Below are 26,433 nucleotides of genomic sequence, written 5' to 3'. Positions count from 1 at the left end.
ATCTTAGTTATTTACAAAGTTAATGTGTAGAGGATTTTATTATTTAATTCTTATTTATTAAGTGTTATTTATATTAAGTATTTTCAACCCTAAATTTTGGTTTAATGCTTGCCACAGGTTGTATAGTTGAAATTACGTGAGCGGTTATGTAAGGGCAGTTATTAAAACAATTTTAACTCTAGGTACCCAAAAAAATGCATGAAAATGACAATTAGAATAGTTACTCTAAAATATTTAAACTTTACTTATAATTAGAAAAAACAAGTTTTCTTTAATTATAATTGAATACTTTCGTTTTATATGGCATGTCAATTTTCCATGCCCAGAGTACTACTACCTAGTACTTGTTCTGACGCCATAAGGCGTAGGTACGTGGAGTCAATAGTAGTATTGTTTTTCTTTTGTGTACCTACTTGTCTTTGAATTTTGGTGCTATTTATTGTATTTGTCTGTTTTTATTATATTTACAAGACAAAAGTAGTTCAAAACATTTGTACATATTTTAAGATTTTTACAGTTATTTAAATACCAATGTCCTTGTAGTCTATTCATCAACGTCACATGGCGGCTACATAAATATGTCTACTACATAAACATACGTACCCATGTCGATACTACAGCTTGGCAAAAAAGAGTAGAAATTACGAAAGTGGCAACACTGTAGTGCCGTCCCTTTCAAACCAATAAATATAAGAAAACGGGACGACACTACAGTGTTGTCACTTTTTAATTTCTACTCTTTTTTGTCAAGCTGTAACTCTTAACATTTATAGATTCTGTTTGTAGAATCGTCGTTTCTTGATCTGGAATTTGATTGATGCTTCTGGACACGAAATTTGTATGTGTTTTTTTTTCACAACATAGGTAGGTACAGGTTTTTAAGGATAGTGTAAAGTGACCGACATCATGCTGTTGACAATGACAGTTATTAAAACAATGATATTATTATACCGTCTTATAATACTCGTAGCTTACAATTAAGAACTTGCAATGTTTTTCGCGTAAGAAAATGAAGTAATGCGGTTATTTTGGATTGCTGACTAGCCGAAATATTATTTATCAGTAGTTGATAGTAGATATGTACACCTAAATATGTTTTCCTTTTCACTGTGTATAAGTTAGTACTCGTCTACGTACAATCGGACATGTATTTCCATCCAAACTGTTTCGTATGTTATGACAGGTGAACTGCCTATATATTCTCAAGTTTCTCATATCAGTATTCTTATACTATGTTTTTCATTCAATATTAAATACTAATTTGTAGAGTCAGATGAAATGTGAAATCACTCGATAAAATCTTTACTGATTTCAAGATCATCTAATTAATCAAAGCAGGATGACTTTCTGTCGGAATAAGACCATAGCCCTAGAGGCCTTAATTTACGTTAAATACACTTCCATCACACTGCCTAACTCTAGTCTTAATCTACTTTGTTTGGCTGTAAAAACATGTTCATGTTCCTCACAAGCGTATTGTTTTGATTATGGTATTTGTATTCTAAGAAAATACACAAATTATACAATATATTTTTGTTTTAATTACCATTTTACCTGATTATCATGTTAAGAAATTACTGCCACTGTTCATGGTATAATAATATACTCCGCCTGGTACTCCATTCCCGTCTTTTCTAGGTCACCTAACTGACACAAGCCTACGTCATCATGCGACAGCGCTATATGATAATATGCGATAGCGCTATATATAGCGGCCATATTATTGTGACGTAGGCCTGTGTCACTCTGGGAATAGAAGACCATGTTTTATTAGACTATGCCACTGTTGCTAAATGTTTATATTTTTAATCACATATTCAACAAAAAATCATCAAAAAAGTAGGTATAGATTATTATGGATTAAACTAACAAGGAAGGGTACCCAACTGTCCGACTCCGATTTGATTTATTTTGATATATGTTATAGAGTAGTCTAAAATAACGGACACGTATTTTTTTTTAGCTGCCCAAACTCAACCTGTTAGGAGAAAATGGCCTTCAAAGTACTGAAAATTGACCAAACCTTCTAATTTCTGAGAAGAGACATGTTCAAAAAAATTGATAATTAATTACTGGTTTCGTTATATGTTGGAGAATAATATATATAAATAAATATATATATATATATATATAAAAAATGAGTTTGTGGTGAAATGACAAAACACGTCCCCATTCTTTATTCATGTTCTCCAACATATAACGAAACCAGTAATTAATTATCAATTTTTTTGAACATTTCTCTTCTCAGAAATTAGAAGGTTTGGTCAATTTTCAGTACTTTGAAGGCCATTTTCTCCTAACAGGTTGAGTTTGGGCAGCTAAAAAAAATACGTGTCCGTTATTTTAGACTACTCTATAACATATATCAAAATAAGTCAAATCGGAGTCGGACAGTTGGGTACCCTTCCTTGTAAGTATATTTGAATAAAAATCGCTAAGCTTGTCATAAATATGTATTTATTTAAAACATCATTAATAATTATATTTACTCTTACCTACAACGAAGTGCGACAAAATGTTGACAACAATATCGTTACTTATAATAACACAGCGCTAACATTTAAATTGGAGAGAGAGGTCGCTAGTTTCGGATACCAGACATAGAGTTAGTATAAATATTTATAAATGTTTTGGACGAAGGAGCGTGTCGGCGGGAGTCTTAGGCGCGGGGCGCGCGGGGGCCGCGGCGTCAGCGGCGGCGGCCGAAGCGCAGGAACGAGTGCACCACGTCTTGTCGCTTCATACCGGAGTCCAGTAGCTGGGGGTAGTCGCGCACCAGGGCTGGACAAAGAGACGCCGTCAATATTTTATCTTCAAGCACAGAGGGGTATAGTTAGATTTTTTTAAGGTGACCAAATGTTACAAGAGCCCTTCCCTTAATTCAGACATCTTAAAAAAATCTAATACGGTTCTATAAGTATGTATTGCAAGAGTGTATGTTGAGGAGTAAGGATAGATGGAGAGTTAGCCCTGGAAAAAGGTGTCCAATTTTTAGAGCAATGAAACCCCTGTAGTTCGTTTGTAAAATACCTACTACTCTTATCCGGGTGCCAGGCAGCTGTTCGTCGTTACCTACAAAGGGGCTTTAAAATCAGTGTCTTGCTCTCAGAATCGCATTCCTTTGGGTATCTTAAAAACTAAGCCTAAGTATACAAGGTCTGCGACTACTAGACTTTGATAGGTAAGTTTAGGTCGTTAGCTCTTGTGCTAAGGTAAAAAGTTTTTATTTTTTAATTATTACCCGTGGTTACCGTACTTCCTAGTTGCCTACATGACACGTATCGTATTTATCTATATACACGCCATTGCATCCGAACGAGACTGAAGTATCGTAGAGAAGTCGGATATAGGATAGCGATCTTAAGAAAATAAAAGAAACACTACTTATAAGTGTACCTACCTTGATACTCCGGCACCTGCTCGCCCGCCGCCTCGGCGTACAGCTCGAGGAAAGTGTTGAGCGCCTGGCAGAAGCGCGTGGCGCGCGGGTCGTCCTCCACGGCGCTCGAGCAGAGCTGCGCGGGCGCCGCCGCCGCGTGCGCCACCGCCAGCGCCGCCACTGCGCACAACGCCCAAACACGACACGCGTCACCTCTAAAAAAATTGTTTAATATGTTAATATAATGTACTTACTGCAATTTCAATAACAGTTCCTAATAGAGTGGATAAGGGCGAGACATATTTTAAGGCGGGATACCACCAGTGTACGGCACAAGCATTTTTATAGGTACTGATTATGCCTTTAGATTAAAAACTGCGTAAGAGCAAACATATTATGTGACTGCCTCTAATAAGAAGAAGGGTCGGAAGTAAAGTGGGAAAATAATTTAAGCGCTGCTATAGTAGGCACCAATAAAATACGAAAACCTACCGGCCTAATTGTCAATAGAATTAGCTATGTAGGTCCGATAGGTGATAATTGTGTGTCTCATCTCAAAGTCTCAATCGATCTTGTTCTCATTAAAATCATTAAATTTTGAGATCTATCTTTTTTAATAATCTTAATATGTATGTACTTATATTTTATAATTACGAATATATTGTGATACATTTCTAATATTCTACCTACCTATTCTAATATTTCTTAATAATGAAATCTTTATTTCAGGAGAAGGTGAAGATTCTCATATTCATCCTATACTTCTCCGTTTTCAGGTTGACTGTGGAGACTACATTCTTAGAAATACATTAGATATAGTAATCCATTTTATAGCTGTTAAGACTATTTCGTAAATAAGGTTTTGAAATACCGAATTACTACACTAGCTATTGTGTGTGTCACGAAAATGAACACTCCATTATTCAACTCGTGTTAGGTATAAAAGATTCTTTGATAAATCTGCTGAAACAATATTTCGGCATCTTTGCAGGGTATGGTTCCATATTTACTTAAGTGGAATAGTACCTTCATATGTATAAATATATAAATTTTAATATTCGATGAGACGTTAACGACTACTCGCAATTTAATCATGAAGACGATACGTGAAACATACATGATGGGCAACACTGAAAGTTCTTAGAAAAGGCCAATTAGAGGTCACATAACAACATAAACCGGACAAGTGCGAGTCGGACTCGCCCACCGAGGGTACAATTTAACTTAATTCCGTACAAAAACTTATTATTTTATATTTTTAGAAATTTATAGTATTGAGATTTTTCCCTGTACTTGTAAGTTGTAGTGTAAGACAATATTACTTGCCAAATTTTATAGATTTAGGTCAACAGGAAGTAGTGGAAGTACCCTAAAGAGTCGTATAATAATATATATAGGACAAAGAGAGCCCTCTCGTGGAACTTTTGACGTGATAACGTCTATAAATCGATGAACACCGGTAGCATGCACGAAAAAGTGTCACGTTGTGGCCAGATCTCCATGGTAACGTTGTGGACAGATCTCCATGGTAACGTTACGGCCAAAGTATGCAATTTTTCATCAATGTTTTTTATGACGTTATCACGCAAAATTATCGTCCGTAAACCGACTTTACAGACAACCATTTTTTTTGTACCCATTTTGAAGCGCCATCTGTAATTCTTAACATGAAACATCAACGTCAATATCAGGGGGGGGGGACACCCCCTACCTACCTATAGGGCCTGTTTATACATTGATTAAAGCTTAGTGCGAGTTATACATTTGCTACTAAACGCAAATAGCAGATAATATATGAACTCGCACTTTAACTAACACTAATCAATGACTACGATGGGTCACATCGAAAGAATTTTGCTTTTCCAATATTAACAAGCAACTTTATTATATTATTTACTTCTAGTAAGGCTTAGAGGATATAACCAACGGAGACGCCATGTCTAAAATATTCGGTACAAAATAGTCTGCCGTTTTTTGCGGGGGAGGGGCACATCAAATGTATAGGTACGTCATGTCAGATAAACGTCAGTCCATACATATGGTTGACATGTGGTTGACCATTGGCCGCCTATTTTCGACAGAGGGGAACGCCTGTTAATGGCGGCTCCATTGTTAATTACTCCGAGTAGTAAGGTATGTTGCCAAGAAGTACCCTATACATTTTGATTCCCTTGAGAGTGTCGAAATATACGTTTTTGCGGCATAAACGGCCGTATCTTTTTTTTTACCTTAACTTAGAAGTTTAATTTTTTTACAGCGGTTCCCGAGATAAAGGGTCTTGACAGACAGACAGACGGTCGGACGGACTGACCGACAACAAAGTGATCCTATAGGTAAGGGTTCCGTTTTTTCTTTTTGAGGTACGGAACCCTAAAAACTACTTCAAAAAGGATACGTGCTTTTATATGTGCTAGCTGCTACTGATATGTTTGAAGTGGGCGCTAAGCCAAATCTTAACAGCGACAACACACTGACGAACTGAAAGTCAACCCTGGTAGGGTCTGGCTAGCCAAAAATTGTTGACAGATATTTCGTTGTTGTATCACCAATTGTCTATGATTAAAAAAAAAGCTAAAAGTCAGTTGTCAATTTATGTCATTCATTCAAATTGTTTGCGGTTTATAAGGGGTTTATTTTAAATAATATGAATAATGTATATGTCGTAGTCAGATCGTATAATCCGCCGTATTACATTACGGCTAGCCGTTTTCAAAAACAGGGGCGTTTTGAAATGCGGCGGCTCGACGATTAGCCGGATTGTCATTGCGATACGTTCTTTAATAAGGCGGCCTACGTTTAGCCGCATCGTACTACTATTTTAGATTGTAGAGTGACCAGTTCTTTCGGTCGCCTACGTAACCGGAGTTTGACAATGTTTGCAATTTAATTTATTTTTACCATGGTCCCACCGCACTACATGTGTTTTTTTTTCCAAAACAGTTCCTTCACAACTTAAATAGACGGAGCCCCGCAACCGGGGCTCCTATTTCTGGGCGGTTTGCCCTTCGGGCATCTGAAGCTACCTAACGAACCTAACCTACTTACCTACCTACGCTTTTTTCCCCAAAGTGTAATGTTTTCACGGACGTCTCACTAATCAATAGGTAGGTAGGTTAGGTTCGTTAGGTAGCTTCAGATGCAAACTTCAGGGCAAACCGCTCAGAAATAGGAGCCCCGCGAAGCGGGGCTCCGTCTACTTAAGTTGCGATGGAAATGTTTTTTGAAAAGAAACTGTCCGACGAACTCCAGATTTGATGGACACCCCAGCGTTTGTGAGGCAGCGCCACGGGTGTTAAAAATGGGAACTATAAACTGTCAAAGCGGCGGCTAATGACTCGCTGTATTACATTACGGCTAGCCGTGTTGAAGAACGTATGGCGCCGAATACATTCCGGCGGATTCTCATTCAGCCGCATTCAATCCGGCTAATCGTTAAACCGCCGCATTTCAAAACGCCCCTGTTTTTGAAAACGGCTAGCCGTAATGTAATACGGCGGATTATACGATCCGACTGCGACATATATACTGAGTGAGGTTCGCAAACTATTATTTAAGCTCGTAAATACACTCGGCGTCGAAAAAATCGCACCTCACCAAAAATTCGTTTCAAGAAAATATAGCTCTTATCTTATGTATGGTACCCTGTCAATATTGGTATCATTTAAAAGCGCAATTAATTACCTTTAAAAAGATAAATCGTCATTTTCCGTAAAAACAACCATCACCAAATATCGGCGTTTTGTTTAAAAAAGGACCGAGATCCGATTTTAATGGGTCCCTTCTTGTGCAAACATGGACGTGTATAAAATGAGGGGTAAAGGTTTGTTATGGGTCATTCGCTCTCCAGAGGTCACTACTGAACAGTTACAGCATCAAAAAACCCTTTGATATGGATACCAGGCCAGAAGAAGCAGCTCAAGAGGTGGCAATGCTGCAAACAGCACTATGGCAGTATCAAGATGCTGAAAGATTTAACATAAGCGGTTTCCGAGTGCGTTGAGTTTTGCAGCGGTTCCAGGAGACTGATGATTACATCAGGAAGTCTGGATCTGGAAGATAACGCCGTTCTTCCGCTAGAACTCTATCGTATCGAACTCTTTGCAGAACCGTTTCTCCGACGCTGTTAAGCTGCAGCAGCGGCTTCAAGCAGCTCGAATAACATCAGTAAGCATCTCTACGATCGGAAGAAGGCTGGAAGGGAAGAGAATGTTGCCCCGTAGAGCTGTTACAGGCCCCCAATTAAAGCCAGAACATCGAATAGCCTGGAGGCAATTTTCCCGACTGCACGAAGATTAGACGTTTGAACAATAGAGGAATGTCCTCTTTTCTGACGAGACGAGGGAGTGCCCTTACACCAACGACAGGTGCAGGAGGGTATACAGGACGCAGGGAGAGCAATTCACGCAAGCCTGCACCGAAGAAACCGTCTGCTAAGGGCGTGGATCTCGCATGTTCTGGGACGTCATTTCGATCGACGGGAAAACTGATCTCGTGTGCATTTCCCGCTCTGAAGGTGGTCACAGCCAGGGATCCCTGGCTGCTCGGCGTTACATAACGGAGATCTTGGAGGAGCATGTGGTCCCATATGCTGGTTTTGTTGGACCCAACTTACAGTTTATGCATGACAACGCCCGTGTGAGGTTGGGATCACCGTAATGGAGTGGCCAGGAAGGAGCCCTGATCTGAACCCAATCGAACATCTCTGGGATCAGCTAAAACGGAGGGTGCGGTCACATGATCTTGCTCCTGCCACTCTCGACAAGCTTCAAGACGCCATAATTGAGGAGTGGAACAACTTTCCTTAAAAACGCAACGTGGCACTCGTGACAGTCATAACTGAGCGCATGGCAGCTACTCGGAGGGCAAGAGGAGGCAGCACTAGGTTTTAAGTTTATTTTTTTCTGTATCTGTTGATTTTGTAGTGTTTTTTATTCTTTGTAATTTTGACCTGAATACACGTTGATTCCTTTTTCCTGAAAATTATCTTTTTTTTATGGGGTAGATCGTCAATTTTACGACATTTCCCAATAGAGGGTTTCATAACCTTTCAAATGAGGCCCCATAGTCTTATCTTGCCTTATATAATATAAGGTTTAAAACCGCTTGAAAGAAAAAAGTTAAGATGTGCGATTTTTCTGACGCTGAGTGTAATTACGACAATGTGCGAAGTCGACGTGTAGCGTTGTATAACGAAAAACTGCAATGTTTACAACTCCTAAACAAATGTAAACAAATTAGGAGGTTGGTGCTCTATAAATGTTTTGATACTTAGCATTTAGCATATTTGGCATAGTACTTATGTATTTGTTTTGGTGATGGATTAATATTACGGTATTATCGAGCTAGGTCTTATTTACACTACAATTCATTTTTCGCCTTGTTGCAATGGTATATGGTGAGAAAGTGTTAACATATGTGTTTATTGTTGACTGTACTTTACATAGTGGTAGAAATTATATGAACTGACTTTGAGTGCACGTCAACGTATATTTAACTTATATCCTTACCTTACATGTGCACAGAAAATCAAAAATATTTTCTAGTATCAAAACTATAATTCCTACTACACAAAGTGTGACCAGCCCAAGATTTTTTGAATTTCCCGCCAAACATTTGTGTAATATTTCAGTAGCCAGACTCTATTGTTCGATAAGAAAGAAATAATTCCATTAGTTGTTTGGGGGTATTATTAACCTATTAGTTACTAATAGTCTGTTCGAGAAACGGAAAACGGTGAAAAATAGAGATAATACTCCTAAAAATACGTGTGATACCTCATTAGATTCGTAATGATGTTTAGCAAAATTTATTCGAAGCGTGTATTAGCACACAAAAAATATCAAAAGTTATAAACAAAAAAAGGGGGAAAAAAGTAGATTTTTTTTATTTCCCTAATATATCTCAGAAAGTATTAATATTTAAGAAACCAAAATTAATATTATAAAAGAGGAGGATATTTCCAATCAAACATTCCATACTTACAGAACTGTATCTCCATTATTTATACTTTTTATTCAACGCTGAACACAGCCCTCCGCTCCTCATTTTCGAGAAACGCGCGCGGCGTGAAAAAACGATTACGTAACATTAAATCTAATTTTAAAGATATAAAATATTGATTGAAAATTAAAAAAAAAAATGTTGTATTTGGAACATGTCAACAAATGTAATACTTGTAGAAATAGATCTTAAAGTTATTTTTTCAACAAGTTAGGCAATTGTTAATGAACAAAATTTTCTCGAAATTCTTTCTTTATTTAAAACGAAAAAAAATGTATAAATAACTATTTTAAAATGTTGTCGCTTTCTAGAGGTCTTCCCATATACATGCTTAATAAGATCACATTATAAAAGTTTTAATAAAATTAATACTTTGCTTAAAATAAGTTTTAGAATAACATAAAAAATTGACGAAAAACGAAAAATCAAGGTAAAATTGTAAAATATAAAACAATATTATAACCAAACTATTATTTTTTTCAGAACTTTTATAACGTGATCTTATTAAGCGTGTATATGAGAAAGGCTCTAGAATGCACCGAAATTTTACAATAGTTATTTATACTATTTTTTTTCGTTTTCAATAAAGAAGGAATTTCGAGAATATTTTGTTCATTAACAATTGCCTAACTTGTTGAAAAAATAACTTTAAGATAAATTTCTACAACTATTACATTTGTTGACATGTTCTAAATACACCATATTTCTTTTAAATTTTTCAAGGAATATTTAATACCTTTAAAATTATAGTTAATGTTACGTAATCGCTTTTTCACGCCACGCGCGTTTCCCGAAAATGAGGCGCGGAGGGCTGTGTTCAGTGTTGAATAAAAAGTATAAATAATGGAGATACAGTTCTGCAAGTATGGAGTGTTTTATTCTAAATATCCTCTTCTTTTATAATATTAATTTTGTTTTCTTAAACATTAATACTTTTTGAGATATTGGGGAAATAAAACATAACTACTTTTTCCCCCCCTTGTTTGTTTATAACTTTTGATATTTTTTGTGTGCTAATACACGCTTCGAATACATTTTTCTAGGCATCATGACGAATCTAATGAGGTATCACACGTATTTTTAGGAGTATTATCTTTATTTTTCACCGTTTTCAGGATCTCGAACAGACTACTAAAGTGCATATAAAGGGGAAAATGTTTTATTTTATTATCCTTTTTATAGTCGGTTTTTTTTTCATTTTAGTTTTAACTTTTTGCTATGAGTGACGCAGCATTCTGACTCGGGGACAACACCATATGTATTTTTATGCAATTATTTAATGCAATATATGATAAAACAACATTTATTATGATAGTCTTTAATGATATAAGTAATTAATACATTTATTAAGATGAGCGATAGGTAGGCCTATAGATCTAAACGCTAACAATACGAAATAGTTGACCACTCCAATTACCCTTTAACTACAATAGGTAGGTATAACTAGTATAAGTAGATGGGTAGGTAGGTACCTAACTATTTCTTTCTTGGCCAATACTTAGTAATTTCACAGTTGTTCATCATTTTTCCTCAATCATAGTACCTAAAGATACTTTGGCCAATGTAGCGTAGAACTCCGAGTGTCAGCGTCTTGACAAAGGTCATGCGTTATCGCTTATCAGGTCAGTTCGTGTAGAGTGAAATAAAATTGGGATTTTTCCCACACGCCCGCCCGTGCCGCCCTCAAAGGAGCTTTTACGCTAAAAGAAACTACGTACATTCATAAAGAATAGTATAGAATGCAAAAGCATCCGCATTTCTTTGAGGGAGTCTCCAGTTACATAAAGCGCAGAATAACAAGGATATTATTATACGGTATTGCGTATCAAGAACATAGTTATTGCATTTTCCTAGCTTTAACTTCTAGCCGAGCAAACGTAACAATTAAAATAATATTGTTTTATCACCCGATGATACCGAATATTAATAATATCGTTACTCGTCGAAATCTTTTTTGCTAACCGATCTCCCAAGCCACCCCTATTTTATCCCCTGCTCTGTCAAACAAACTCATATGAAATACTAAAAACCCACGCATAGGTATCTACTAACTAAATATTGCACATACTTGGCTTCCAACGTTTTCCACACATTGGTACATTTGGGTGAAACCGATCCGAAGAATTCCAAATATTACGTGTTATATTGGAATGCCTATGAGTTGAAACGCAAAACTTATTGCCTTTTACCAACCTTCTTTGCATTTAATTTATACGACGTTTTTGGTGACCCTCGAATATATATTTTCTTGTAACTATTACTTTCTTTAAAGACGACAGGGGACGACCGCCTCGAAACTGGTTTGTATGGAAATACAATACGCTTTGATAGTTATAGGGGACAGTCGATTCTCCATACAAACGTAGTCCTCATTTTCCTCCCTGGATATTGACATTATGGAAAATATTTATAAGCGAAAAAATAAGTGCATTCCCGTTGCCAGGGAGGTCATGGGATCCTGAGCAACTTTTAGGTACTATGGGACCAACAACGAAATCGCGAAAAAAAATTACCCTCCCATAGAAAATGGACCAGCCATATTTTTTTTTGTGATTTCCGGCCCCATAGTAAAAGTTGCTCAGTACAATCCCAAAACCTGCCTGGCAACGGGAATGCACTTATTTTGTGACCAACTTATATAACAGCTTTACAAGCTAGAATGTAGGGTGGGAATTTATCTATAGGTTAACTTTATAGAACATAATTAACAATATCTTCTTTGCTTAATCATCCCAACAAACAAGGCCAAAAAAGGACAACGCGGCGAGATAAGCTCAGTTTGTGAGGCTTTGCGGCGTTATGCCGGAATTATCGCTAATACGTCCGAGCCGATTCGTCTGACACAGATATAAAGTTATTTTCGCAGCTTATCAAATTATGTCTGCTACAAAAGGCCCGATTCGGCTTGAGAAAGTGGCGTGACGTGGTCATCATGTCCCTACTTACACGATTGGTGGCGATGCCACGTCCTAAATATCAAACTTTGGAGGGTAAATAGTAATAATATCCTGCTCCGCGACACAACAGCCATTGAATAGTAGATTGTTAACCAACGGTGAAAAGTGAACCATTTCACCCGTGATATTTTGTAGTTCCCCGCAATAGTTCGAGGGTGAGATGGTTACTTTTACCCGAGTTAAACACTCTACTTTTCATTTCGACTATGAGGAAAGTCAAACACGAGAAATGTAGGTTTATTATTGGTAAGTATTTATGAAGTTTTTCAAGTTCACTTGATGCTTTGTATTCATCACTGATTTAAGCATAGAGTAATTGCTCCAAAGTGTGGAAGGTTGTAATGATTTAGACAATTTACTGAAATAAGTCAAAAATACGTTTTCCGACAGCGACTTCAATTTTTTAACGCTTCTCCAATTCATGAAGTGCTCGTATGCCTTTAGGTATCTTAATTTGTTTTGAAGATGCAGGTAAAAGATTATCAACCACTGTTTCTGCTTCTTCTTTAACAGATTCAGGAGGTAATTCTATGTTTATGTCACTCGAATCACTTGAAAAATCCATTTTGAACCAGAGCAAGTAATGTCTCAACAAGTCAACAGTTTATTTAGTGAATACCTATTCCCGCCTTTCCTAATTAGTTTTTTTTTCTATTTTATGAAAATAAAAATGTTGCTACTGTCAAAATATTTATTATTGTGTATAAAATTATACTACTTGTATTTAATATTTAAATGTATAAAATAAAGTTGGTCAAGCAGATCTTGTCAGTAGAAAAAGGCGGCAAATTTGAAAAATGTAGGCGCGAAGGGATATCGTCTCATAGAAAATTTGAATTTCGCGCCTTTTTCTACTGACAAGATTTGCTTGACCATATATAAACATTAAGTAATTGTTAATAAATTAATATAAATGACAATGAATGTTTATTAAAATATTATCATTACATTACATTCATTCATTCAGTTTAACTTTTTTTAAGGCGCGTATACATTAAGGCCGTTTCAGACACATCCCAATTTAAGATCGGATTGTCTATGGTTTTAGATTTTTTTCCGATGAAAATGTAAACAGCGCCAATTTCAGTAATGCAGAAGCTAATATGAGAGCTTTTAACTAAATAATATGGCACTCATATGGCTGTTAGCCGTTGCTCGAAGTAAAAATTAAAAATAAATTACTTTCCACCCTAGGGTGAGAAATGCAATTTTCCACCCGGTTATCAGCCTATGAAAGGTGAACTTTCCGAACATGAGAGATGAAAAATCAATTGTTTATCGGAGCATTTCACGCCAAGAGGACAGGGAAAAATGTGAAGGTCTGAAAATCGGTAAGTACCTATGTATTTATTTAGTAGGTGGGGCGGAGAATGTGTCCGCGTTTTTCTATGTATAAGCTTTAGAATGTTATTACAATGTATCTAGTATTTTTTTTTAATTGGATGCGGATATTTGGATCGTTTTTTTGGAATAAGTAAACGATAAATAAGACATAGATATCTATGTAGAATATTGAAACCGAGGAGGTTGACCTCAAAATTAAATTAAAATTGTCGTCTTATTACACGCTGAAAGCAGAAGTGAAAACTATAAAGCATTTTTAAAAACGGCGAATTTCAAAGAAATTATCTTATTTTTCTACTCGTCGACTGTAATTATTGAATTAAGATTTCTTATAAGAGAAGGTGTCGTTGACCAACGCGGCGGCCGGGGCGCGTACCAGTATGAAGGTATCGCAACTGCTCGCGTATTTTAGAATACTTTTGGTTTGGTTTGTTTGTATGATTCTACTACTTTAAAGTATTATTTTTGTTGATTCGTAGAAAAAGTATTGTATACAATAGTGATATAATCAAGCTTTTCAATCTCGTACCATACTTAGGCAACTCAGCAAGCTTCGTTGCTTAAACACGGTACTCGACTGAAAAACTCTCTATTATATCACGATTGTATAAAATACTATTATGCTTTCTTTTAAAATAGTAAAAAAAACCTACCTAAAATAAGATTTACCCTGCAGTGATTTCTCTCTTACTACCCAAATTCGTCGTTATAACTAAGGTCGTTATTTCGGAGCAGGATACCTATTTTTTACTTGAAATTTTGACCGGCGATGAACTTTAATGGGCAATCCGGTCCTGATTGAGACCAGTTCATGTTATTAAGATAATTGGAAGCCTCTTGCTCGTATGCTTTTTCTTAGCTTCGGCCCTTACACAACAGTTGAGTATCTAATGTAAGAACTAAGAAGTAACTAACTGTTAGGATCAAATCTCGGTAAGGAGATTTATGTGTGTCTTTATCAAGAATATCTGTTACTGATATTTTGAACCTACGACTTTTTTCATTTTTGCCACCTCGAACGCGATCATTGCAACCAAACGAACCTCGCAAATAGCCAAGTGCCTCGTGAGCAACTGTGAGCACAAGCGCATATCTTATACAAGAAATTAGAGTTTGCCCAAATTCCTATAGTGATGAATTTCCTATGGGCCTATTATAAGAAAATAAAGTAGTAATTAATGTACCTAATGTAAAAGTACAAGTTATATAATATATAGACCAGAAATCCAGAACGTATTATTTGCACCTCCATAAAAGAAATTTGTCAGACGCAACCTCTATAATTGAAACAACGATTTTTTGAACCTGGTTAATTGGCACGACCTGCTTAAATGAAAAACCTGGTTAACTGACACAAAATTGCCGATCCCTTGAGATTTCAATTATCCAGGTTTAACTGTCATCTTTTATATCACTGTCATACCATATTTTATGGACAACTTCGACTAAAGTAGGTATCTACAGTATACATACAAGTTGGGATTTCATAAGAATGAATAAAATGGGTCACCGCAATAAAATATTCAGAGCATATTCCGATCCACTTAGGAGTTTAATATCGGCGTTATGAAGTACTTACACTCAAATTAACAGTAAACGGGCGTGAGTATGCAAGGCACACCAGGGTGCCTAGCCAAGATGCCAATAGTTTGCACTAAGACAACAAAACGTTACCTATAGGTATGTCTCCTTATCTGTCTTTGTCGTTGTCTGTCTTGTTATGTAAGTTGTGATTGAATAAAGATTTTATCTATATATCTATCTATCGCACTAATTTGTAAGAGTGATAGTGTGACAGAAAGCATTTTGTTGTCGTTGCGCACACGATTGTCATCTTGGCTAGGCCCCCAGGAGTTAACTTTGAGTTAGCAAACTTCTGCAGCTACTTAGCATCCATTACGTCGATTTATATTCGGGTTTAGGTAGGGATCTACACAATTTCGAAACTCCGCTTTACCGCACCTTACCTTAGACCCTGCTAAATACTTAAGTTTTGCTTAAGTGCATATAAGTATATGGCACTTCTTTCTTTAAATTTTGCACGTGCAAAACAGTGCACGGTATGAAGACAACAGATTATTCAAATATGATCTACCGTTAACCCCTTACTGCATGTAATAAAAAATATTTGTTGAAATTTGAACTTTAATAGCTTCGTATCGGTAAGAGGTTAAGGTGCTTTGTGTTATTATAACACGGGGAAAACCAATTTGTTCCGGTGTTTCCACACAATCCGGTTCCATGGAGCACATTCTAAGATTTTCTTTCTTGGTCTTCTATCTATCAAACTGTAAAAATATTTAAGGCAAAAAGATTTTCATACAAACCGGAAAATATTGCGTTAACAGGTTGATTGGTTATGTTTGGACTTTTAGTTATAGTATGTCAGATAAGTCAGATTCGCAGTTTCGTATAAGTACCTATAAGGTAAACGTACTAGTGCTCGACATGCTAATGCCCAATAGATGACATGACACCTTGCTGTTACCTCTATTGACAATGGCTTAAGTTTCAAGATGATATGTACTGGGACCGCGTCAAGCACCAGTACGTTTACCTTACCTACCAAAATAATACGAACTTAAGTTTACCATGAAATATATTGAACAATATTTTTAAATTACTTCTTACGTAGTTATGATGCAACTGATAATGCAATTCAACGTCCTCAAATCAAAACAAAGCTATTTATAATAATGGAGGGCATGATTACGAGCACTATTTTTATCAAATTGGTCATAAATTAGCAGAAATAAAGGAAAATTTCAAAAAAAAGAATAATTGGAGAATCAATCAATTTAGCAAAAAACTGTGTCAATTATTTAGTATGAATGTATTGATTAACGTATATACATATGTAACGTAACCCAACGTGAAAATACTTACTTAATTTACCTAATAAAATGACTTACTTGTAAAAAGACATCACATTTCAATTAAAACTGAAAAACACGAAAACACATAATGACGTGTATTTTTAAAAGTAACTTTAAGGGTTATATTATTATTTTCAAAGCTTATCTAATTATATTTATAACCGTCGCCGGTTGAACGGCATTGCAGTTTATCAATGCGATGCGTACGCGCCCCCGCCGGTGACGCGGAAGAACTGGATATTAAGCCTCGTATTCTCTTTAGTGGCATAAGCGAGAATACGTCGAGTCGAGTTCTTGGACGCACCAGTGGAATTACCTATGATCTTAAAATCCGTAATACTCGTAACTTAGGTATAAGACTCCTCACCTACATGACCTCACTCAGGAGTTTGATGAGCTAAAATAAGAATACAGGGTATTGACATTGACTCAAAATGAAATAGGTAGTGACTCTAACATCATTAGGACCCTTGAGGGTTATGGAACTAGGAAACCCAAAATTGATTAAGTATATTAGGGGTCTTGATATAGGTACTGGTCACATAGTTTGTGAGAAATTTTATTTATGAAAAATAAAGACCTTATTACAGCAAGCAATTTCAGGACCCAATGTATAGTTTACCCTTTACGTCAGGAAAGATGGCACTTTAAAACTTACGCTATTTAGTTCAGTTAGCGAATCGCCTAGCGTGTACGGGCATGTGATGCGGAGGGATGTGACGAGAAAGATATTACGAATGAATGTGGAGGGAATTAACGGGAGAGGAAAACCGAGGAAAAGGTGAATGGACTGTGTGAGAGATGATATGAAGCGAACGCAAGTGAATGATGAGATGACGGGCGAGAGAGAGGTAGGTATGGAAGAAAAAAAAATGCTGCGCCGACCCCAAATGAATGGGGTAAGGGCAAGCGAATGATGATTTAATTCAGTTAGCGAAGAATTAGAATTTAGAAGGTGGCACGAGTGACTAAATCGCGAGTTCACAGTTCGAGGTAAACTACTAGTACCTACGTAACAATTCATACATGCTGTAGAGTGCCTATTAAAATTATGTATAACAAAATCACGTGTCAGAAATAAAATTGGACCTATAAACAAAAAAAGATTTGTTTTTCTGACCTTAAAGGAACCTTGACCTTTAATTATAAAAGAACCCAATACACTTGTTATTTTGCATTAAAACTTTACTGAGAACAAAGAGTAACTTTTCACCACAGATGAAAACAATTTCAAAAGTTTACTCGTAAACAATTAAGACTATAAATTCGTAATAGATCCAAGCCACCATATTCAAAGCGACAACGCAAGTCAAAACAATTTGATTGTATTTCGAAACAAACGTACACATTTAAGTACCTAAAGGTAGAGTCTATCGATTTCTTGCTAATCTCCAGGTAAATAAATAGTTACTTATGCTTAAGGTCGTGTTTCAATTTCCAAGTTGTCGTTTAGATTTGCAGTGTAGATATTGACTGGTATTAATTAAAAACATGCTTAGGTATCCTTTTTTGTTTCACCACCAGTTTCTCACAATTACGAAAATCCCTCAAAATTTACCTGTATTGTATTGTACTTATTTATATTCTATATTTTATGAAAAAAAAACGTTTTTAACTGTCAACGGAAAACAGACCCTGTAGACAAAAGATGGTTTTCTTTAGAATTTGGCAAGCCATTTGCGCCAGTAGAAAAAATGTAGGCGCGAAGGGTTGTGCAATGTGCCTACATTTTTTCTTTCTTTTTTTACTGACAACGACTTTTGGGTTTTTGCCAAAGTATAAGTAAAGTACCCTCTGTAATGGGAAATTGCTAGTTTTTAACCCCATTGCGAAGTACATGAACCCTTTGCACTATTGACATAGTTTAATAGGTACCTACCTATGTATCATAGTTAATTCTATCGTTTCAAATCAACTACACTATAAAACAAAGTCCCCCACCGCGTCTGTCTGTTGGTGTGTAGGTATTTATGTTCGCGATAAACTCAAAAACTACTAAACGGATTTTCACCTATAGCCCCCTCCAGACTATGCGCGTGAATCGCGGCTTCGCGCCGCGATTCGCGCACGAGTGTGGAGGAGGCTTATCAATAGAGTGATTATTGAGGAAGGTTTAGGTAGGTACCTATATAATTTGTTAAGGTTTGTGTAACCCGTGCAAAGCTGAGGCGGGTCGCTAGTACTTAATAATTTATGAATAGTATAGGTACTTTCAATCTACTTACCTGCTTTAAGTAATACAGGCATTTTTACAGATACGTATACAAAAATTAAAATACTTATAGCAAGCTTCTTTGAACAGGGGGCCTAAACAGAATGACATCCGTTTGCGCCGCAGTGAACGAAACGCATCTCTCACTCTATCGCACTAATATGGTTGAGAGACATGAGGTTTGCCTACGCAGTTACAATCCCATCAGGGGCCCACTGATTAACAGTCCGCCGGACGGTATCGGCCTGTCAGTTAGAACAAAATTTTGACAGTTCCGAATAACTGACAGGCCGATACCGTCCGGCGGACTGTTAATCACTGGGCCCCTTTACATAGCTTAGGTAGGTATAGTGGGTCAAGCAAATCTTGTCAGTAGCAATGTAAAGCAAACTAAAGTAGGGCAACACTCAAACAGCAGTATTGCGCTAAGAAAGCAGCAATGTACATCGAACCAAATCATTTTTTTCCGCGCACCCTACGTACGTCAATTCAAATTGTCACTCGCGGTTTATTGACAATTTTTGAAATTGTTTTGTTATTAATATGGACGGACAATTTAAAAGCGGTGTAAAAACGATGTTATCAAAATTATTAAGAAATTTGAAGATCTCAAAATAAAATTAGAAGCGGACTATGCCGTTAAACAAGAATGTATGAATAAAATCATTGCTTCCGCAGGTAGACCTACTGGATTTTAATATTTTATTAGATTTCTCAGTTGGCACTGTAGGCATTGTAGGCACCTTAGCTTTGCTTAAGGGCATGCACAATCTTATATAATATATTAGTATTTAATGGTGACAGCAGAAATATCTCTTGAAATAGAAACGATTCAGAATGTAAACAAACAAGATTATGGCTGTCATTCACGATCCACATTCCACAGATAAAACACAGATGACACGCGATTTTCGAATTATTCGAACACAGTGTTGCTAACCCGCGATTTTTCAAATTTGCCGCCGTTTGCTACTGACAAGATTTGCTTGACCCAGATAGATTTCTGATTTCTATCATCATTCATTTGCAGATATTCCAAATTCAAATTGATTACAGGTTTCAAGTTCGAAATAACTAGAAACGCCATCAAATTCGTTAAAAAAAATTAACTGTTAAATAGAGGAAGTTTATTTTAAAATCTTTATTAAAGAGCTTTGTCGCTTAGCGATTATGTCATAATTCTTTGAATATATGTAAATATTTTGTGTTAATAAATAAATGAAAAAAAAAAAAAAAAAAAAAATGTCACTCATTCATAGAGGAAGTTGAAACGCTCGAATGATGATCCAAACATTCATTTCTGTTGGCATTCAAATACTTTTGCAATTTCCTTCAGTAGGTATTTCCTAATAAACAACTTAAAACCTACGAAGTATACGAAGCGGACCAACTTGTAGTAGGGTTGATATAAATAGTTTTGGTGGGACACATAACTTTGGATCCTTTATGAAACTACTATAGATAAGTGTGTCTTAAACGTAATTATAATTAGTAACAACCTACTCAATAAAAGTTTAGTTAAAGTTACCTACTTATCTTAACCTACTTAGTAAACATTTTTGATACGTCTTTCTACAATAATTTAATTTAATATTGAGATTTAATGAAATGTTTTGATTGTATATTAAATTTAGTATTTTTAACTAATATCCCTAAATACAATGAAAATAAAGCACTATGTCTATAAACTTCACCTTTGTTTGGCGTGGTATATGTAGTGCCTGCTAATATATTTTTATAATATGTATGCTAGTTTTAAGGTATTTATGTATGGGCCTGAAATAAAATAAATAAAATAAAAAATAAATAAACACAGAAACACATAATGCCTTACGGCCCAATTCGAACGATGCTTAGGTATTAAAATGTCTTCTTCTTCTTTGTTTTTTGCTATTAATATTGTTTAAAGTGTAATATCGATAGCTTATTAATCTTATTATACAGTATACTAATGTGGTAGTGTGCAGTGAATGGAAGATTAATCTTGAAATGCGTTTAACCACCATTTTGGAGTCAACGGCCGGTAGTCCACGTGCTACTTGTAAAGTTCAGCTATCGCTTTACAAGAGCTAATAAAATCACCGTACACTGTCTTGTACTAACCGTACATTTTACTCGTCGTATTTAGCTGTTAACACCTGGATACTGGCGAAATAGTCCCACTGGACTGAAGCCATAATTTTAAAAGAATGACACCGGTATCGTTTCGCTGTGACATCTTATAAGCATTGTTAGAATTGGGCCGTTAGTTTGTTATATGGCAGCAAGTCTAATTGATGCCACAGTTGGCCCAGATTGTGCGGTTTGCGGATTGCAGACTTGTTATTACTGGCCCGTAGGTGTCCTCTTCTATGCAATTTGCGAGTTGACAGTGTTCAAAACAGAGTCCACAGGCATAGAAAGGATGTTTAACTTGTCTTTCCCCCCTGCATGGTACCTTTCCGTAATAACTAAACTCTTATAATATCGATCGATGTCAATGGCTGTGATGTAAACTCATGTTTAAAAATAGTACCTAATATACTTATTGCTGTAAACATGTATACATACACGGCATAGCAATTTATTTGTGTATTGTATAGGTACACAAGAATTAAGGATGACTCACGTTAGACCGAGCCGTGCCCGGGCCAGAGCTTCCGGCGCAACGTTTTCGTAAATAGATAGATAAATATATATAATCTGATTTTTAATTCCCTTGCATTGCTTTACTACGAGTAAGTGATACATTGAGCAAAAAGGCTTTCAAGGAAAAAATATATCTCAAAAACAAGATAAATTAATATGTAAACGTTAAAACAGTTACCTAACATAGAAGCAAAAATGAAAGGTCATTTAAATCAGATTTCAAACAACCGTACGTTTCTTTGAAATGTAAATATTTCATAAACTTATGAAATTGAGGCCTACACCAATTATGGCGAAAAGTGACCCGTATACATGAATACTAACTAGTCATTTGCATGTAAATAACGTAAACTGTCTGTGCGTGCTGAATAATCTTTGAAGAAGTTACAAGTTTTGGCTTACGGTCAAAAAGACTGTTGAAGTGACGTGCTTATTTGTGAATGGCGCAGTGATAAGGAATTTGGCCTTATATTCATATTTCTGTGAATTAGACCGATGAAGCGTCAAAGAAACTTATTTACGGCCGGGTGGTAGCATATAAGTCAAATACTATGCATATAAGTAAATATTGGTTGGTACCTACTCGCAGAAATGCATCCGTATAATCTAATATAAGGTCAAAAGGGTAACATAAGGTCCTTATTGTGTTTATATAAAATAAAGCTGTACTTTCAGCACTTTAACTGGGTCATAACCGTAAACGGAACATCCAAGGTACCCAGGTCTTTAGTTTCATACTCGTAGTTTGTTCTCATTTAACTTTCAAAGATTAAAGTTAAATACAACAAAGTACCGTTGTTACTTTATTTTATTATCTTAACCTTAATAAATATATCTATGTATAAACAAGTTCACTCTTCTCATATCACCAATATAGTTGCAAATTCCATTAGGCTCCATATAGCTAAATAGTTGAATCCTTTACAAATTCATGCAAGTGACATAATGCCACTCATGAAATGAAATAAGTTAAGAGTCCTTGCGGAAAGAGAAGAGTCGTGGAATGTATGAGGCCCAATACATTCCATGACTCTTCTCTTTCCGCACAGACTCTATGTCCATTATAGTTGGGACTTGCAGACATTTAAAAACTAATAAAACAAACCAGTTTTTAAGGCGCCTACAATGCGATAAGTAATTCCACGCTTGTCCACCGGCTTTGGCCCGACACCTTTAATACGAAGTAAATCAGGCGACTGACACCCCGGGCTTTATTTGCCCCACGATGCCTCCGTAGTGTCCAAATACATCCTTATTAGATTCTCTGTTTACGCACACTTGTCTGAATTAGTTGTATTAAAGCGCGTCCATCAGAATAAGTCTTCGTCTGTATCAATGTCAGGTGAAATTAAATTGGTAAATAAAATGTATTGCTTAGATTCAAAGCGGTTTTCAATAAAGTCACAGTAGATCAATCAGGATACAAAAGCTCTTGAAACTTAATGCCATGGCATGGGTAAAGTCAGTTGAAAATATCTACGCCTCTTTCTAAAAACGCGGTAAAACGATTCCAAGAAAATACATAATTTATTTATTGTGTAAATTCATGGTGTAAGGTGCATTGGGGTACCTACCTAACTTCGAAAGCGGGATAATTTTGAAATTGCAAAATGTTAACCCCAGTCGGGCTAGCACATGATTGGCGCGACAGTATCTCGCGGCGAGATAGACTATGCGTCCCTCTTTTGTTAACATAGTTAGTAAAAGACGGGTAGTCTATCTCGCCGCGAGATACTGTCGCGCCAATCATGTGTTAGGCCTACAGAAGCACTTGATACTGTAGCCACACATAAGCTAGGTACTGCAACGCTTAGGAAGGCATCTTGCATACTGTTGCTACAGTAGAATGTGCCACCAAACTAGAAACTATTTGCCATTTTCAAATTACTTTGATTTATTTTCTAGCTTTCTGCGTCGCGTTTTATAAAAGCCAGTAACTCGGTGTCTCTTTCTAACTAATTTAGTTGTTAGAAAGAGAGTCAAACAGATATTACAAGTTAGGTACGAGTACATACCTTTGTAAAACGCAACCCAGCAACGCAGATTTACAATTTTTTCCTCGTCCTGATTATGTATGAAATCTTATTACTTCTAGACATAATTCGCACTTCAGTACCTCATTTAAGTTTATTCTTAATACTTAAAACTTAAACTTATATTATTAGGTACACTACAGTCCTACACTGTGTTTGACAAGTGAAACTTTGATATTAACACATTCACTGCCAGAAGTGCCAGATAACCGATATTAACCGTTTGTGCTAAAAGCGCCTACGAATAGAGAACCCGCCTAGCGGGTAGCTCGCATTATTAATCCCTAAGCGCCACTTGCACCATCCCACTAACTCGGGGTTAACCGGTTAAACCGTTAACCCAGTGTCAAATGGTACTGGTACCCAGAGTAACTCCAGGTTTAACCGGTCAACCCGGGTTAGCGGGATGGTGCAAGTGGCCCTAAGAAGTCACTCGCTAAACAACTAATTTAAAACTAACAGATTCAAAACACAATTTCAACAATATCTCAAACTTGCTCTTCATTTAAAGTCTTTGCGCGCCAAAAAGTGACAGCTGTGGCGGCCATGATGAATTAGGCTGCGTCCACATTATGCGTTACCACGAGCCCTTGTTAATTACATCGTGAACTAATTGCCAGCACAATAAATATGCAGAGCACAACTCTAGCTTTAACTGTTCCCTTTCATTTACAAATATTTTTTGTGTGTTTACAGCGCGACGTGATTGCGAGATTCATAGTAACATTATAGAATGGGTTCTGGGTTCAAAAAGTGCCCGTGGGATTCGGAATGTGGTATTTCTTCTAGTGTAAAAATAAAGCATCCTAATATACATATATACATTCCCACTCCCAGAACTAGAGCTTTTTATTGCCGATATTGTATGACATCAACGCAATTTTTATTTTTATTTATTTATTAAAACTTTACACATAAGTTGACAGTATAGCACCAAAGCACTTACGTGGTATATACGTATTTAAAATTCAAAATTGGTAAAATATCAATTTAACATAATTTATTAAACAACAAAAGGGAACTCTGTTGCCAACATAGAATTAATTAAAAATAAATAAAGCAAAATGTGTTTGCACTTACATATGTCTAAACAAAGTTTGATTAAACTCTATCCAATGAACGGAATTTCCTCGGGGAATAATCGGACGTATTGCGACCACAAACATTGGTATGACGATGCCGATTGTTTTAATTTTTAATAAAGTAAGTATGATTTAAATCCAGATTTGGAGTTGTTGCAAGTTGCTGTTAACATTATACCTAAAATATTTTTATTCAGATTCTAGCTCACATTTACATATTAGCGGTGTGGCTGATATTTAACTTCTAGATGGATATAAGTACATGTTTTTAAATATAATATCGGTAAATTCGGTACCACTTTTTTTGTTGAAAAAAGATACAACATAAGTATTAAAAAACACATTAGGTACTCACACGAGCAAAAGGGGCTTTATAGCTAAGTGTTGTACCTATACTGACTATTATTTTGTTAATATAAATATTTTTACAATCAAATCAATTCAATCAATCAATCAATTTTCAAATTGACATTTTTTGCTGTCCCACGGCTAAAACTCGAAGTCCGTAGGACTACAAGACTGGGTATGTATATATTTTCATTCAATGTATTACAAGCTTAAAAAAAAGTAAAAAGGTACTTTAAATATTATTTGTGTCTGACAAAATCGCATTTGAAGTTCCAAAAACGGCGAAATTTGCCGTTTTTTGCGTGTCCCTGTGGCGACATAGCCCAATAAAAAAATCATAACTTTGGATGTACGTAACGTATTATTAATTTTATATTGTTTACGTCGAAATAAATCATGATTACATTCCATACTTTAAAAAAAACGCAAGGTATTATGAATAACACTGTATTTTTATAAAGAGCATTTTCTAGAGAATTGATTTAATCTTTTCGATAAATTAATGCGTTATTTAATAAATCAAGGGAAGCCTTTTTATCGTTGTCCCGCGCGGCACTTGTTTTGTTATGACTTAAAGATACCCCCCAAAATCTTCTTTGTCTATTGAATAACGGTTAGATTAAACTTATGACGCAATAGTGCGGTTGGTTGGGCGTCGATTGCCATCGAATGTGGACGCGGAAAGAGTTTAATTTATTTAAAAACAGGTAAGAATCTCTTTCGATATATTTTGGTACGACTACAATGACATTTGTATGGACGCTTACTATGTTGGTACACAGTCGAAATAAAAATGTGTATTTTATAATAATAGTTGCAACTATAGTGTTAAAATATATAGTAAATTTCGCAAAAAAATATTATTGGCTACATTTATACGGCTATTTAGACTGCACAAATGTCGATTGTGGCATACAAATGTCGACATAATGCCATACCAATGTCGAAAAGGTGCCACACAATTGTCGCTAGGGTCTTATACATGCCACAAAAATAATAAATAGTGCCATAGAAAAGTAGATACTGCCATACAATGTCGAAAAAATGCCATATACATGTCAAAAGCGCCTTACAAATGGCAAAATATTGCCATACAAATGTCGATCTTCAAACGTCCATATCTAACTAACTATAAAAAGTAGAGTGGTGCCTCGTACAGTATATTTTTTGTTGTTAAGAACCCTTCCTAAAACTATGATTATAAATCAGATTTTCCAAAAATTTAAAATTGCCATACAAATGTCGAAAAACACCCTCTTCAAAAATTGACCCATAGGTAAAAGTTAAGAAGTCTTAGTTACGTCAGTGTCCAAAAATTTTAAGAAGTCGACAAACAGGCCAATTCGAACATGCATGTCATTCGCGCGTTCAGTTCATTTCACTCACAAGTCACAAGCACTGCACATGTACCTTTTTGTGCGAGCGAGACGCTCACACGAACAACAGCTAATTGATACCTATGATTCCAATATTTTTAGGGTTCCGTACCCAAAAGGTAAAACGGGACCCTATTACTAAGACTTCGCTGTCCGTCCGTCCGTCCGTCCGTCCGTCCGTCTGTCTGTCACCAGGCT

General features: G+C 36.1%; 1 protein-coding gene across 2 annotated transcripts in view; it reads right to left on the bottom strand.

The window, feature by feature from the left end:
- Nucleotides 1-2,438: 2,438 nt before the first annotated feature.
- The window catches only part of LOC134796340 (myosuppressin-like), a 47,198-nt gene continuing 23,203 nt past the window's right edge, over nt 2,439-26,433 (bottom strand). Inside the window, exons 1-3 of one of the 2 annotated variants that reach the window (XM_063768490.1) lie at nt 16,593-16,679; nt 3,401-3,594; nt 2,439-2,781 (exon numbers count right to left, since the gene is read on the bottom strand). In XM_063768490.1, coding sequence (XP_063624560.1) covers nt 2,690-2,781; nt 3,401-3,594; nt 16,593-16,606 — 300 coding nt within the window. In that variant the 5' untranslated portion in view covers nt 16,607-16,679 and the 3' untranslated portion in view covers nt 2,439-2,689. Of the gene's footprint in view, nt 2,782-3,400; nt 3,595-16,592; nt 16,680-26,433 lie in introns of those variants that run through there. The other variant, XM_063768497.1, reaches the window with a different exon arrangement.

The sequence above is a fragment of the Cydia splendana genome, chromosome 1 (genome assembly GCF_910591565.1).
Source record: "Cydia splendana chromosome 1, ilCydSple1.2, whole genome shotgun sequence".
Lineage (NCBI taxonomy): Eukaryota > Metazoa > Arthropoda > Insecta > Lepidoptera > Tortricidae > Cydia > Cydia splendana.
Note: the sequence above shows the minus strand (reverse complement) of the source record. Positions and strands in the feature narration are given on the sequence as shown.